At 36.5% G+C, this 14997-nt stretch overlaps 2 protein-coding genes and 1 pseudogene across 2 annotated transcripts; 2 read left to right on the forward strand and 1 right to left on the reverse strand.

Moving 5' to 3' along the window:
* Positions 1-701: 701 nt before the first annotated feature.
* Positions 702-1634, forward strand: LOC146405129 (olfactory receptor 5M10-like). Its single transcript, XM_085015144.1, has one exon. It carries the CDS (start codon positions 702-704, stop codon positions 1632-1634), a length of 933 nt encoding a protein of 310 aa, XP_084871270.1.
* Positions 1635-6956: 5322 nt separating this feature from the next.
* On the reverse strand, positions 6957-7500 carry LOC146405130 (olfactory receptor 5M1-like; annotated as a pseudogene).
* A 3611-nt stretch (positions 7501-11111) lies between these two features.
* LOC146405131 (olfactory receptor 5M10) lies at positions 11112-12059 on the forward strand. Its single transcript, XM_085015145.1, has one exon. It carries the CDS (start codon positions 11112-11114, stop codon positions 12057-12059), a length of 948 nt encoding a protein of 315 aa, XP_084871271.1.
* Positions 12060-14997: the final 2938 nt, after the last annotated feature.

A 14997-nucleotide genomic window follows, 5' to 3' on the forward strand; every position in this document is an offset into this window, starting at 1 on the left:
CAATACCCACTTTATGAAGACAGAGAATAGGCTCACGGCCATAAACATAAAATCTAAAAAAGAAAAAAAAAAATCAGTATTTAGAGTAGACATAAATATTGAGTGGGTGACTTTACAAAGCAGGGAGAATGATTCTTCATTCTGCCATTTCTTAGCCATATATCAAGAGATAAATTTACTAACTCAATGTCCTCTGAATGTAATGAAGACAGGAAAGTCTGGGTTTCAGGTGAAAATGCTGTTCTGAAGGTACGCCTTATATTGTGTATCTGAGACACCAGGATATCAAAACTAGAGGGATTCTAAAATTCACCTACTTTCATTTGTCTATTTGTATGATGCTACTGGTCTGCTGTTTTTCGTACATGATATTCATTTCTCTGGTTTTCATTTCCACAAATATGAAAACATACCATATGAGGAGTTCTCCAAGAAGACAGGTATAAATGTGCATGGGTATATAGACATAGAGAGAGAGAGAGAATTTGTGAATGTGTGGTTGCGATATATAGGGCAAGAGACAACACAAGAGGTATAAGGGTAATGTTTCTGACGACACTGTGACGCATTTGTTGAGAAGAGTAATTTTCGTACAGATAAATGAATCGACAAGGAATGGCATAAGAATGGAATACATCTAAAATCAAGATCAGAGAGAATTCTTCACATTTTTGTCACTTTTGGTTTCAGGGGTTAAAAACATGTCTTCCCCAAACCGCACTGTTGTGACAGAATTCATTCTCCTGGGGCTCACGGATGACCCAGGGCTAGAGAAGATCCTGTTTGGGGTGTTTCTGGGGATCTACCTAGTCACACTGGCAGGGAATCTGGGCATGATCCTGCTGATCAGGACCAATCCCCACCTCCAGACGCCCATGTACTTCTTCCTGAGCCACCTCTCCTTTGTGGACATTTGCTATTCCTCCAACATAACCCCAAACATGCTGCGCAATTTCCTCGCACACCAGAAGAGCATCACCTACGCCGGGTGCTTCACACAGTGTCTTCTCTTCATTGCCCTGGTGATCACTGAATTTTATATCCTGGCGTCAATGGCCTTGGATCGCTATGTAGCCATCTGCAGCCCTTTGCATTACAGCACCAGGATGTCCAAGCACATCTGCCTCTCTCTAGTCACAGTCCCTTACACCTGTGGCTTCCTTCATGGACTCTCTCAGACACTGCTGACCTTTCGCTTGTCCTTCTGTGGCTCCCTGGCGATCAATCACTTCTACTGTGCTGATCCTCCTCTCATAATGTTGGCCTGCTCTGACACCTATGTCAAAAAGATGGCAATGTTTGCAGTGGCTGGTTTTACTCTCTCGAGCTCTCTCTTCGTTATCCTCCTGTCCTACCTTTTCATCATCGCAGCCATCCTGAGGATCTGTTCTGCAGAAGGCAGGCACAAAGCCTTTTCTACTTGTGGTTCCCATCTGGCAACAGTCACTCTATTTTATGGGACCCTCTTCTGCATGTACTTAAGGCCTCCGTCTGAAAAGTCTGTGGAGGAGTCCAAAACAATTGCAGTCTTTTATAGTTTTTTGAGCCCAATGCTGAACCCATTGATCTACAGTATGAGGAACAAGGATGTGATCCAAGCCTTGCAGCAGAGGATTAAGAGAAATCTTTCATAAAATTTCAATTTAAGTGTCTGTTCATTTGAAATGACTAAGTATCTGTGACAACATCATGTTTAGAGCCAATAAATGAGTAACAGATTCTGTCTGTGATAGACCTCCTGGTTCCAATTTCTCTCACTCTTTTTTTTTTTTTTTTTTTTTTTTTTTTGGTCTTTGTTTTTTAGGATTGCACCTCCGTCATATGGAGGTTCCCAGGCTACAGGTCCATTTGGAGCTGTAGCTGCTAGTCTATTCCAGAGCCACGGCAACGTGGGATCTGAGCCGTGTCTGTGACATACAATGCCAGATCCTTAACCCACTGAGAGGGGCCAGGGATCGAACCCGTGTCCTCATGGATGTTAGGTTTGTTAACTGCTGACCCACAACACGAGCTCTTCAATTTCCCTTTGGTTATCAGCATAATATATTCTGTGGGCCATTCTTTTAACTTATAACAAACTTCCTCTTTTGTTAAGCAAAGAGTTATGTTTCATTCTTAGCAACCAGAGTGTTCTGATATAAAGATTTATGATTCTCTTTGAAAATGTGTCTTGGATTCATTGCAAAGTACTGACATTTTGAATAAATAATTATATACTACCTTTTATTTTATATTCCTAGGAAATACTGTAGCTTTCAGGGCTCAGATTTAAACTTAATCCTGGCAACTGTTTTAATCCAAATGGGTTGAGCTATCTGTAATACCCTATTTATTGCCTTCTCTTTGCGATTTAAGTTTCTTCATTTTGTATGTCTTTGGGTGAAACCCATTTCAGAAATTCTTTAGAGATAAGATAGACCATAAATCAACATAGGTAAAGTAATCATAACTAACACTCAATTACAGTTTATTGCTTACTTTTATTATTATTATTATTATTATTATTTTTTTTTTTTTTTAGGGCCACACCTGGGGCATATGGAAGTTCCCAGTGTAGGGGTTGAACTGGAGCTGTAGCTGCCAGCCTACACCACAGCCACAGCAATGCCATATCTGAGCCAAGTCTGTGACCTACACCACAGCTCATTGCAATACCAGATCCCTAACTCACTGATCAGGGCCAGGGATCAAACCCACATCCTCACGGATACTAGTCAGGTTTGTTACTGCTGAGCCATGCTGGGAACTCTGTATTGCTTACCTTTATATCACTGTGTATATTATTCTCACAAATGAACTAGTGGATAAGTTATTATCTCCACTTATAATATTTGGAATCTTAGGCACAGAGAGATGAAAAGACTTAGCAAAAGTCACTCAGCCACTTAGTAGCACAAACACAAATCCCTTGATTCCAAGTTCTCTCTCTTTCTGATTCACACTGCAGTGGTTAAACATCTTAACACACTGCAAATGCTGGACGGGATGTTGGGGATGATGAACTGATGAGGTTATTGCCCTACGTGATCATGGTGATGAGGATGAGAGATATACCTAAAAATAGCTAGTGTGGATTTTTTTGGGGGGGGGCATGTCAGATAAACATGATAATGTGTAGGCAGTAGAGTAGAACTCTTTTGCCGTTCCATGTAAAGCAGGCAACTTACATATGTAGAAGATCTATATAGACTGTATTTTATAAGTATATTTTCTAGATCATAAAAACACAAATGTTTGATATAAATAACTAGAAAATTCAAACATGAAAGAATTATTGTACGAGTGACATATCCCAAACAACTGGATGATTCCTCTATGTGTGTGTGTGTGTGTGTGTGTGTGTGTGTGTATTTTAAAGTATTTCACTTCAATAATTTTATACACATATTTTAATTGATAAAACAAAGCAAAATTGGAATCCTTTGCTATATACAAATCAGAACATTGAATTTCACCTGATAAGATTTACATTTCTTACAGACTGTTTTTATTAAATATTATTTTAATGCAGTTAATATTGAGAATTAAACCATTCTTAAAACTTAATTAAAAAAAGGATACATATTCAGTGCAGAAAAACACACTGATAAATACTGAAAATATATAACTATTTCCCTCATATTTTAACCTATTTCCTCTCACTTTTAGTAAGCAATCCCTTACCTTCACACTAATTTGTACCATTATATTTCATTATACAATGAATTAATCCATTTCTGTTTATTTCTTCTATTTTTTGACCAAATGTTTATATGTATTTTAAACCAAATTCTTACCACTAATGTAGATTTAAAATATGTTTTACTTTCATTTTTTTGTCTTTTTAGGGCCACACATGCAGCATACGGAGGTTCCCAGGCTAAGGATCAAATCAGATCTGTAGCCAATGGCCACAGCCATAGCAGCAGCAACGCAGGATCCGAGTCGCTTCTGCAACTTAGACCACAGCTTACACACTTAAGCAAAGCTGGATCCTTAACCCACTAAATGAGGCCAGGGGTCAAACTTGCATCCTCATGGATGCTATTTAGATTCACTTCTGCTGAGCCACAATGGAACTCCTATATTTTAATTTCTGGTAGAGAAATTCCACCCTCATTGTTTTTTCTTTGAAATTTGTCTTAGGATAATACAAATCAGATATTTGTAGATATCAAATATTTTTAACCTAAAAGTTATGCATATTAGGGTTCAATCTAGAAAGTATGTACACATATAAACATGAAACTCCAATACTGAAATTGAGCAGGTCCTTCTCCTCCATGTCCTCCATCTGCTTTTGTCTGTAGAAAAACTTTAGCCAAAGAATAAGTTTAATCATAGAAGTGAGAAAATGAAGAAGCAAAGAAAAGTAGTCAAATAAGACCAAATAATAACAATTTATATACATATATATTTGTTTTTTTAATGTTTAGGTCTGTACCTGCAGCATATGGAAGTTCCCAGGCTAGAGGTTAAATCAGAACCATAGCTGCCAGACTATGCCACAACCACATCAACGCTAGATCCAAGCCAACGCTAGATCCAAGCCATGACCCACACCACAGCTCATGGCAATCCTGGATCCTTAAACCACCAAGCAAGATCAGGGATTGAACCCTCATCCTCGTGATTATTATTTGGGTTCATTACCACTGAACCACAACAGGAACTCCAATGATATTTTAATCATTAAACAAAGTCAAGGACCTTTAGTTTCTCCCCAGGGGCTATAGATCATATTCTCAGCCATATCCTATGAGCTATTTTGTAGAGGCCGAAACCCCCACCACATGGAAGAAGTTAACTACATGATGACAAGATTATCGCCCTGACATAAGCTGCCACAATTTAGAGAACTGACCTTGGAGAAATGGGAACAAACTAACCCTGGAACTGATGACTAACTCTATTTAGAACAATCAAGAGATGCTGATCAGACCACTGCATGATCGATTTCAAGATGACTGTCAGAGTTGACTGTGCTGTTTCTGCATGTAGCCCCCTCTGTCCACTGATATATCCCTGAAATGTCCCTTTAAAAGCCACTGCCCACTGATTGTCAGTGGGGAGTTGATCTTTGGCCACAGGTCCACCCTCCCCCCAAGTTGCTGTTCTCTGAGATAAAGCAATCTTTCCTTTCCACCAACTTTGCCTCTTGAGTATTGGTTTTGGAGCAGTGAGCAGTCAGATTCCACTTCTGGTAAGACTATAGCTACATATATATTATAAATTACATGAAATATATGGAGAAATATCTTAGTATGCATAATATTACTATAGTTTGTCTCCCAGAGCAAATGGGGAGAGGTATGCAATGGAGCCCAAGGAGAGCTCTGCTCAGTGATGAAAAGATTTAAGGTATTGTTTTGTTTGTTTGCCAGAAAGTTGTCCTGCAATTGAGGGGAAAAACATTTAACCACATTATACTGTGTGTTTATTAAAATTTTATGCAAACTTTTTTTTTATAGTTTACCGTTATGTTTCTGTTATGCAACATTATTTTTCAACAAAGGTATCTATATATGGAATTTTATACCCAACTCTATTGTCCTTTGTCAGGAAATGTCCTCCAAAAGAACTGACATGCCCACACATATGTCTCAATTGTAGGTAATTTCAAACAGAAAAATATTAGATTGTTTTGTTCATTCATTTTTCTTTTCCTCAATTTTAAATATCACCAAGTACCTAGCTCAGCATGACATTGAGAAGAAGTAAAAAGTCAATTCCAATACTTTCTGATGCTGTGTTGAATTTACATCTACTATATATTCATACATATACACAATAGAATAAAGACTCACAGTGATATTGAGGATGAAAGAAAACCTGAGGACTTGTTTGCTGGTGGTGATTTCAAATATCACTAAATCCAAACAGAAAGACATAAAGGGAAGTAAGAATAAAACTTTGGAAAACTTCTTAGTATGATAAAGGATGAGAAATAATAACTTAGGTGCATAAAGATTTTCTTAAAGTGGGAAAATTAAAAACTCCCTAAATATAAAAAGGAAGTGATGTACTAAAATGTTTCATATCAATATTAAATCATACTGTGCTCTTAAAGACAATTTTTAAAGAGTATAAAGCAGTCTGAAATATGCTTATGCTACTATTTAGTTGTAAAACACTAAAACCAAATTTTCATGAATACTTGAACAGGTGTTAAGTTGAAATTGTTTATGGGAAGACAAGAGATAAAAGATAAATGTAAAATTATATTTGCCAATAATGTAGAGACAAAATGATATAAAGCTCTTCTGCAAGAAAGGAAAATTCTAAATTGGGAATGGGAATCCTCTATTGAGAAGGGAATCTGCTTTGTTTAAAACAAATTAATGAAAAATGTGGGATCATTAAAACATGTAAAATATTATTTGTTGAAATAATAAAACACCTATAGTTTTGTATTCCAGAGAAGTAGACTAAGAAATAAACCAAACATCCAGAAGAAAAAATCAAAATTAGCTATATGAGATTCTTTTGAAAAGATAATCATATTTTATTAAAGGAAACTATGTATATGTCATATGAAAGTAAATCATTTGCATATTCGTGAAATTCATTGTAATTCACTTCACACTGCTGTTAAGAGTAGCTCTGTGATGCTCAATACTGAAGAACTAGGAAGGTAAAGGAAGAAATATCTGCCAAGTAATCAACTGGAATGAATTATTAAGACTAAAACCATGACCCTACTTCATCACAAAAGCTTTTCTGCAATTTTATTTATTATTAATCATCATTCCCAAACAATTTTCCCACTCACTGTTTCCATTAGACTCTCACTTGATTTCAAGCTTTATATATATATATATATAAAGTATTATTGTTGTCCTGAAGACTGCATTCACAGACCTACAAGGGATTATTTTTGATTGTTTGGGGACTCTTCTTCTTCTTTTTTTTTTTTTTTACCACTTGGGGCCTGTTGAAGTAGAACAATAGAACTTTCTCCATAATCCCAAGGTTTCTCAACATAGTCTTCTTAAAGTCTGTTTCACGTCTTTGCTCCTTGGGCTGTAGATAAAAAGATTCAGCATGGGACTCATAAAAATATAAAGCATCACAACAATTTTGCCTTGTTCAAAAGATCGTTCATTTCCTGGTCCCAGATACATGTGTAATAGGCACCCATGGACCATAATCACAGGTGGAGAAGGCTTTGCACTGCCTTTCATGGGAACAAATCCTCATAATGGTGATAAAAATGAAAAAGTAGGAGATGAGGTTAATCCCTGCAGACACAAACAGGGCAGTTTGCTTCATGTACGTGTCAGAATGTGTCAACATTAAGAGGGGTGGGGTCAGTGCAGTAGAAATGGTTGATGGTGTTGGGTCCACAAAAGGACAAGTGAGTGGTCAATATTATTGTGCCCTGATAGAGCCCCAGAAGTAGGGGAAATTGACCAGGCAGATGCAAAGTGGCCTGGACATTCTGCTGTTTTAATGCAGGGGGTTGCAAATTGCCCCGTACCTGTCATAGGCCATGGCATTGAGAATGTCGTACTCAGTAAGGAGCAGTCATGAATGTTCAGAGAGAAATGTCACAAGTATTTCATTGGCCACTTCAGTTTACTACCTGAAAATCCTCATCTAACTTCTCTTCTATTGCTGCTTCTCTCTTCCACCACCTTCTCCTTCCCCCCTCATTCCTCCACCTCCTCCTTTTTTTTTTCTTCTTTTTCCCTCTCCTCCTCCTTCTCCTTCCTCCTCTTCCTTTCCTCCTTCTCCCCTTATATCCAAGCTTCCTGGAATAAAAGAAAAAAGGTCAGAGATAAACCATATAGCTTTTTGGATTCCATTCTTGCAAAGCTTGTTAAAAAACTTTGAAGGATGAGTTTGAAGAAAGCCTTAGCTTTCAATGCTTAGTTTTAATCTTATTTTAAACTAACTATGGAAAGGCTCCTAACAATTTGCTCATGTTGTTATTCATTAGTAGTACCTCAGTATTAAATATCTAGTGAATAATTTGATCTGCTTGAGTCCATGGACAGTAAAATTAACCCTTAAGTCAATTTTGTGGAGTAAATTTATTTACAATAAAATGTAGATATTTTAAAGTAGTTTGACACATGTGCACAGCCATGCAATCATAAGTCAAGTTTACAGAGCTGCTATTCAGGTAGGGAGTGGGGATGAAGATAGGGCACACACACACACAAAAGCCACAAGAGTCTCTCTTAGCAAATTCTAACTTTTTTTTCACTTGAATAAACACTCCGAGGATTGTTTCAAACATTTAGATAATATCCAGAATTCTGTAAAGATAATTTTTAACAGTTTTTACAGGATTTTCAATGCTTTCATGAGGAGGATGTTTTGAGAGACCATTCCTTTCTCATTCAGAATTTGACCTCCTTCTAATACAATGATTTTGAGGTTCACTTAAGTTGTACGAGTGTTTTGTTCATTTTTTTTTTTATTTCTGAGGTGTGTTCCATTACACGGTTATATCACATTTTATATATATGCCAAATTATGTTTGAGTTGAGTAGATAAATGTCTGCTGTGTTCTGAATAAATCCTAATACATTGCTGGGTCATAGTTTTATACGGAACTAAAATATTATAAGTAATTTTGGAAGGTAAAACAAGTTTTCCAAAGTAGGTGAATTATTTTACACTCCATCAATTGATGTATTATGAGAATTATAGTTGTTTCACATTGTCTTTGTCTATCATTTTTTGTTAATCATTTTAATTCTTGCTATTGATGTGGACGTGAAGTGAGTGCTCAAGGTTGCTATAATTTGCATTCCTTGGTAGTTATAGATATTGAAATATTTTTCAATTTATCATACTTTTTTTTTTTTTTTTGTCTTTTTGCTATTTCTTTGGGCCACTCCCGCGGCATATGGAGGTTCCCAGGCTAGGGGTTGAATCGGAGCTGTAGCCACTGGCCTACACCAGAGCCACAGCAACTCAGGATCCGAGCCGCATCTGCAGCCTACACCACAGCTCACGGCAACGCCGGATCGTTAACCCACTGAGCAAGGGCAGGGACCGAACCTGCAACCTCATGGTTCCTAGTCGGATTCGTTAACCACTGCGCCACAATGGGAACTCCTCATATGGTTAATGGGTATTCATAGATCTTCTTTTATGAAGTATGTGCTCATATCTTAGACTTAAATTTTTTTTTTCTGGTTATATTTTGATCAGTGAATGTGGAAGATCTTTATGTATTCGCTCTCTTTTTTTTTTTTTTTTTTTTTTGTCTTTTTAGGGCCACACCCATGGCATATGGAGGTTCCCAGGCTAGGGGTCCAGTTGAAGATGTAGACGCCAGCCTATGCCAGAGCCACAGCAACACAGAATCCCAGCTGCATCTCCGAACTACACCACAGCTCATGGCAAAGCAGGATCCTTAACCCACTGAGCGAGGCCAGGGATTGAACCTGAATCCTTATGAATGCTAGTTGAGTTTGCTAACTGCTGAGCCACGAAGGGAACTCCTATGTATTCTTCATACAAGTCATGTTCGGTGACCCAATGTGAATATTTTTCCTAGTCTCTGAATTTCCTAGCCTTTCTGTTCCTCAAATAACTTCTTTTACTTCACTTTCCTACTTCTCACTAGAAATGTATGACCTCCCCTTAGTGTTTTTCAAGAAGCTGGAGTTTTATGAATCAACTTTCCTCCTTTTCACTATAATGTAAATACTACACTTATCTGCCCATATTTTTTTCCTTCCATTGTCCTAAAAGTGATGGCTACTTTCCCTCTCTGCCAAAGCTCTCATGCACAGTATCAAGCACTGTATGTAGAGGTTATGTAGGCACATTGGCCTCAAAGGAGAATCTATTTCCCAAAGCATCAAATTAATGTTACACTTTTGAGAAACAAAGACAATTTTAATTGGTCTTGAAGAATTATTTTACAAATACTCTAAGGAATATACTTAAGATACACATTATAAATTTCCTTATTTTGTTGTTCAAAATATGGTAAGTCCAGTTTTACAGGTAGGTCATTTGATACATTTGTTCACTAAACATATATTTTTTATCTTCCTTTTTGTGAAGATTGACATTCACCGTGTGGGAAAAAATAATTCATTTAAAAGCATCCCACCTTCATTTTTCTTCATAGTACTTGCTTCTAATTGACATTATGTGATATATCTTTATCTGCATAATAACATCTCTTCATTATCCTACTATATATTCTACATGAAGTTGGGGAATTTGTTCACTGCTGTAACACCAGAACCTAGAACAGGAAAAAAAAAATTCCAGTGTAAATGAATATATAAATGCCTGAATTTACAAAGCACAGAGAACAACTTTTGACCCTGTACCTTCTTAGCCATATGTCCGGATATATTCCACTAATTCAATATGCTCTAAATGAAATTAAGCCAGACAACTCTGGGTTTTGAAGTCATCATCTATTTTGTATCTGAAACAATAGGCTATTAGAGCTGGTGAAATCCTAGAAATACAATTTCCCTCCTTTTGTGTTTGTTTTGGCTGCATCCATGGCGTATGGAAGTTCTGGTGCCAGGGATCAAACCAATACCATAGCAGTGACCCAAGCCGCAGGAGTGAAAACTCTGGAGCCTTACCCAGCTGAGCCACCAGGGAACCCCCATTTGTCCATTTGAATGATGCCAGTGACCTGCTGCTTTTCATACCTGATTTTTATTCCTTTGTAATTTTTTCCCACACGGTTTTAAACAAAAATATCAAATGTGCAACTTTCCAAAAAGACAGGTATAAGTGTACGGAAATATACAATATATAGTAATACTGGATTATTACACATAATTCAATATGTAACATAGTTATATATTAAATACTAGTAATTATTTTGTATAAATTGATGATTATGTATGTAATAATTGCTAATTATTTTATACACAAAATAATAATTATTTTATATATAAATGAAAGGGTATATATATATATGAATATATTTACATATATATATATAGAGAGAAGATAATGTTGAGATAATGATAAAATATTCATGTAGAAATTCTGGTGTATTAATTGGAAAAAAAAGGATTTTTCCATAAATGAATAGATCCATAAATAATATAAAATAGATGGAACAAATGCAGAGTCTGTATAAGAGTGAATTCTTCACATTTTTGTCACTTTTGGTTTCAGGGGTTAAGAACATGTCTTCCCCAAACCACACTGTTGCGACAGAATTCATTCTCCTGGGACTCACGGATGACCCAGGGCTAGAGAAGATCCTGTTTGGGGTGTTTCTGGGGATCTACCTAGTCACACTGGTGGGGAATCTGGGCATGATCCTGCTGATCAGGACCAATCCCCACCTCCAGACGCCCATGTACTTCTTCCTGAGCCACCTCTCCTTTGTGGACATTTGCTATTCCTCCAACGTAACCCCAAACATGCTACGCAATTTCCTCGCACACCAGAAGACCATCTCCTACGCCGGGTGCTTCACACAGTGTCTTCTCTTCATTGCCCTGGTGATCACTGAGTTTTATATCCTGGCGTCAATGGCCTTGGATCGCTATGTAGCCATCTGCAGCCCTTTGCATTACAGCACCAGGATGTCCAAGCACATCTGCCTCTCTCTAGTCACAGTCCCTTACACCTGTGGCTTCCTTCATGGACTCTCTCAGACACTGCTGACCTTTCGCTTGTCCTTCTGTGGCTCCCTGGCGATCAATCACTTCTACTGTGCTGATCCTCCTCTCATAATGTTGGCCTGCTCTGACACCTATGTCAAAAAGATGGCAATGTTTGCAGTGGCTGGTTTTACTCTCTCGAGCTCTCTCTTCGTTATCCTCTTGTCCTACCTTTTCATCATCGCAGCCATCCTGAGGATCCGTTCTGCAGAAGGCAGGCACAAAGCCTTTTCTACTTGTGGTTCCCATCTGATGACCGTCACTCTATTTTATGGGACCCTCTTCTGCATGTACTTAAGGCCTCCATCTGAGAAGTCTGTGGAGGAGTCCAAAATAGTTGCAGTCTTTTATACATTTCTGAGCCCAATGCTGAACCCGTTGATCTACAGTTTACGGAATAAACATGTGATCAATTCTATGAAGCAAATGTTTAAGGGGAACCTCTTTCATAGAAGTGCAGTTTAGGGATCCATTCATTTGTAATTTGTAATCCATTTGTCTGTTAAAAAAACTCTCTCTCTTTAACGGAAAAGCCTATAACTCTATCTTCATTACTTTTTCATCGTCATGAATTCTTGAAGTCATTACATAAATTCTCCTCAAAATTCATTCAAGAAAATTTATTTCTTGAATAATATTTAATATTGAAATTAAAATATTTTAGCATAAAACCACTGCTAAAATAAATTGGGGCATATTCAATAATTCCATATCATATTTTATATCTTTATTTACTTGGGAGTAAATATTAATATTACCCACTCTGATGTGAACAGTGGAAATCTATCTTCTCTGAATTAAATGGTATACAGAGCCACAGTGAGATTCAAAATAGGTTAATTAGTGTTTAACTCCTTTTTTAAAAAAATCATGAAATAATTTCTTTTTCAATGTGTGATATATAGCTATGACTCCATAGTCTGAATAATCACTGGAATTACTTCAGGGAAACTTTAAGTATGTAGATCACCCATTGGTTTAAACTGTCTTTAAGCTTCCCCCCAACCTACACCATAGATATCCTGAGAAACTTTTTGCCCATTGGTAAATACTGGTTGTGGTTCTCAGTTTTGAAAGTGAACTCTCAACTCCTGCTTATGAGTTTCCAATAATAGTGATACAGCTCAATCATCAATAAAGTATAATATCATTCTAGATATATTTTTTATATGGTAGCTGTAAATTAGGACAAATCTATTAAAAGCCTTCTGCATACTCAAGAATGCCCTGAAAAAGTATACAAGGAGGAGATATGTACATATCTTTCTGAATGAGAAGAGTTATGTTTACTTTGGTTCATAAAATTATAACTCCTTATTTTCTAGACAAGCCTTTTCCAGTACTTATCGAAATTTCTATTAAGAAAATCGCGAGTAAAGAAGGTTTTACAAAAATATATAATTCATCCGCACTAATCCATGCATTATTAGTGAACTAAAAAGTCATATATTGAAATGTATATTTAACTTTAAATTGCCTTAGATATTTCTACGCTAATATTGTGCCCTCTGATTTTAACTAATACCACTATACTAAATGTTCATATGAAATAAGATGCTATATTTATTGTTATACGTTCAAATTATTTTCCAGAAGATCATCCAGATGACCAGTAGTTTTAGAAAACTGGGCTCCATTCTTAAGTCTCATTTGACTGAATAAGGTTTATTCTATTGAGCATATTTGCTATTACAAAAAATAAAATACAAACAGATGTGAGGAAGAAATATTTATCAGTAATATGTCCTAAACCAGAGGATAACTTCTCTATATATTTCATTGTATTTTCTCAATAAATTGATGCATGTATATATAAAAATTACTGAGACAAAATTGGAATGGTATGCCATGTATAAGTGTGAACAGTGATTTTCACTTGATAGTGTCATGTCTGTAATTTCATACAGATTAGAAATCTTTAGTGGACATTGTTTGTAATGTAGTATAATACACAAATTAAATTACACTTGTATATAATTATAAAAAATTACTTTTCAGTTATATAAGTGAATTGAAAAATACTGAAATATTGAATTATTCTAAATAAAATTAAATTTCAATATTGAAATAGAAACAATTGACTTTCAATCTCCTACTGAAAGAGAACTGCTCTCTGCATTTGTTGTATTTTTTTCCATTTAGTTTATATTGCAAACTATTATTCCATCATATTGATGTATCCTATTATTGTTACGATTGACTTATATTTGTATGTACATATCTCTGTTTCTTTAGGAGGTTTCTAAATTTATCATTGCTGACTTACATGCTTTAAACACTTTTACAGCTAAATTTTCTTTCTTTCTTTTTTTTTTTTTTTTTTTGTCTTTTTGCTATTTCTTGGGCCGCTCCCACGGCATATGGAGGTTCCCAGGCTAGGGGTCTAATCAGAGCTGTAGCCGCCGGCCTACGCCAGAGCCACAGCAACGCGGGATCCGAGCCGCATCTGCAACCTACACCACAGCTCAGGGCAACGCCGGATCGTTAACTCACTGAGCAAGGGCAGGACCGAACCTGCAACCTCATGGTTCCTAGTCGGATTCGTTAACCACTGCGCCACGACGGGAACTCCTACAGCTAAATTTTCTATAGGTAAATTCTTCTCTGGAGAATGTCAACTCTTTATACTTATGACTATTAATAAATGTTTCAGAGTAACCATTTCAATGTACCTTTACTAATATTAGAAAATATCATTTAAAATTTTTTGCTTATTTTTGTCTAAACTGAAGTTCTTAGGAAAGGATTTTTTTTTGGTTTTGTTTTGTATTTTGTTTTATTATTTTAAAAATAAAGTGTAGTTGATTTACAATGTTTCTTCCATTTCTGTTGTTCAGCAAAGTGGCCCAATCACACACTGTTCCCTGTGCTATATAGGAGGACCTCGCTGCCCATTCATTCCAAGTTTAACAGTTTGCCTCCACCAATCCCAAACATCCTGTCCATCCCACTCCCACCCCCTGCCACCCCTGGCAACCACAAGTCTGCTCTCCTTGGCCTTGATCTGTTTAAAAATATTGTGCTTTGGAATAGGTCAAGTTTCTTCAGTGGTAAATAAAGCCATTCCCATGTTTGTTAAGAGTGGGTGATGGAGGGAAGTCAATATCAATATCCATCCAGAATATTTTAATCTGGATAGGAAAATTATACTTTCAGAAATTTACTTCTCATGAGAAAATTCATCCAGTAATTTTTTTTCACCTCTGTAAGTTTAAACCTCACTATCATGTACCTAGCATACCATGACACTGAGAAATGAAACACATCTCCAATAAATAGTGTCTGATGATCAATGTTTTCTGTGTTTAATTTAGTTACTCTATATTCACATATACACATGGTAGAATGAACACTAACAATGACATTGTGATGTAGGAAAACCTGGGTACTTGCTTGCTTCTGA

Source organism: Sus scrofa, chromosome 2 (assembly GCF_054392235.1).
Source record: "Sus scrofa isolate SSC_HxYL_T2T_F1_AM1 chromosome 2, Sscrofa_HxYL_maternal_Yorkshire_Landrace_v2.0, whole genome shotgun sequence".
Taxonomy (NCBI): Eukaryota; Metazoa; Chordata; class Mammalia; order Artiodactyla; family Suidae; genus Sus; species Sus scrofa.

Excerpts from the sequence above, each read along its gene's own strand:
- LOC146405129 (XM_085015144.1), top strand. The coding sequence starts at position 702 with ATGTCTTCCCCAAACCGCACTGTTGTGACAGAATTCATTCTCCTGGGG.
- LOC146405131 (XM_085015145.1), top strand. The coding sequence starts at position 11,112 with ATGTCTTCCCCAAACCACACTGTTGCGACAGAATTCATTCTCCTGGGA.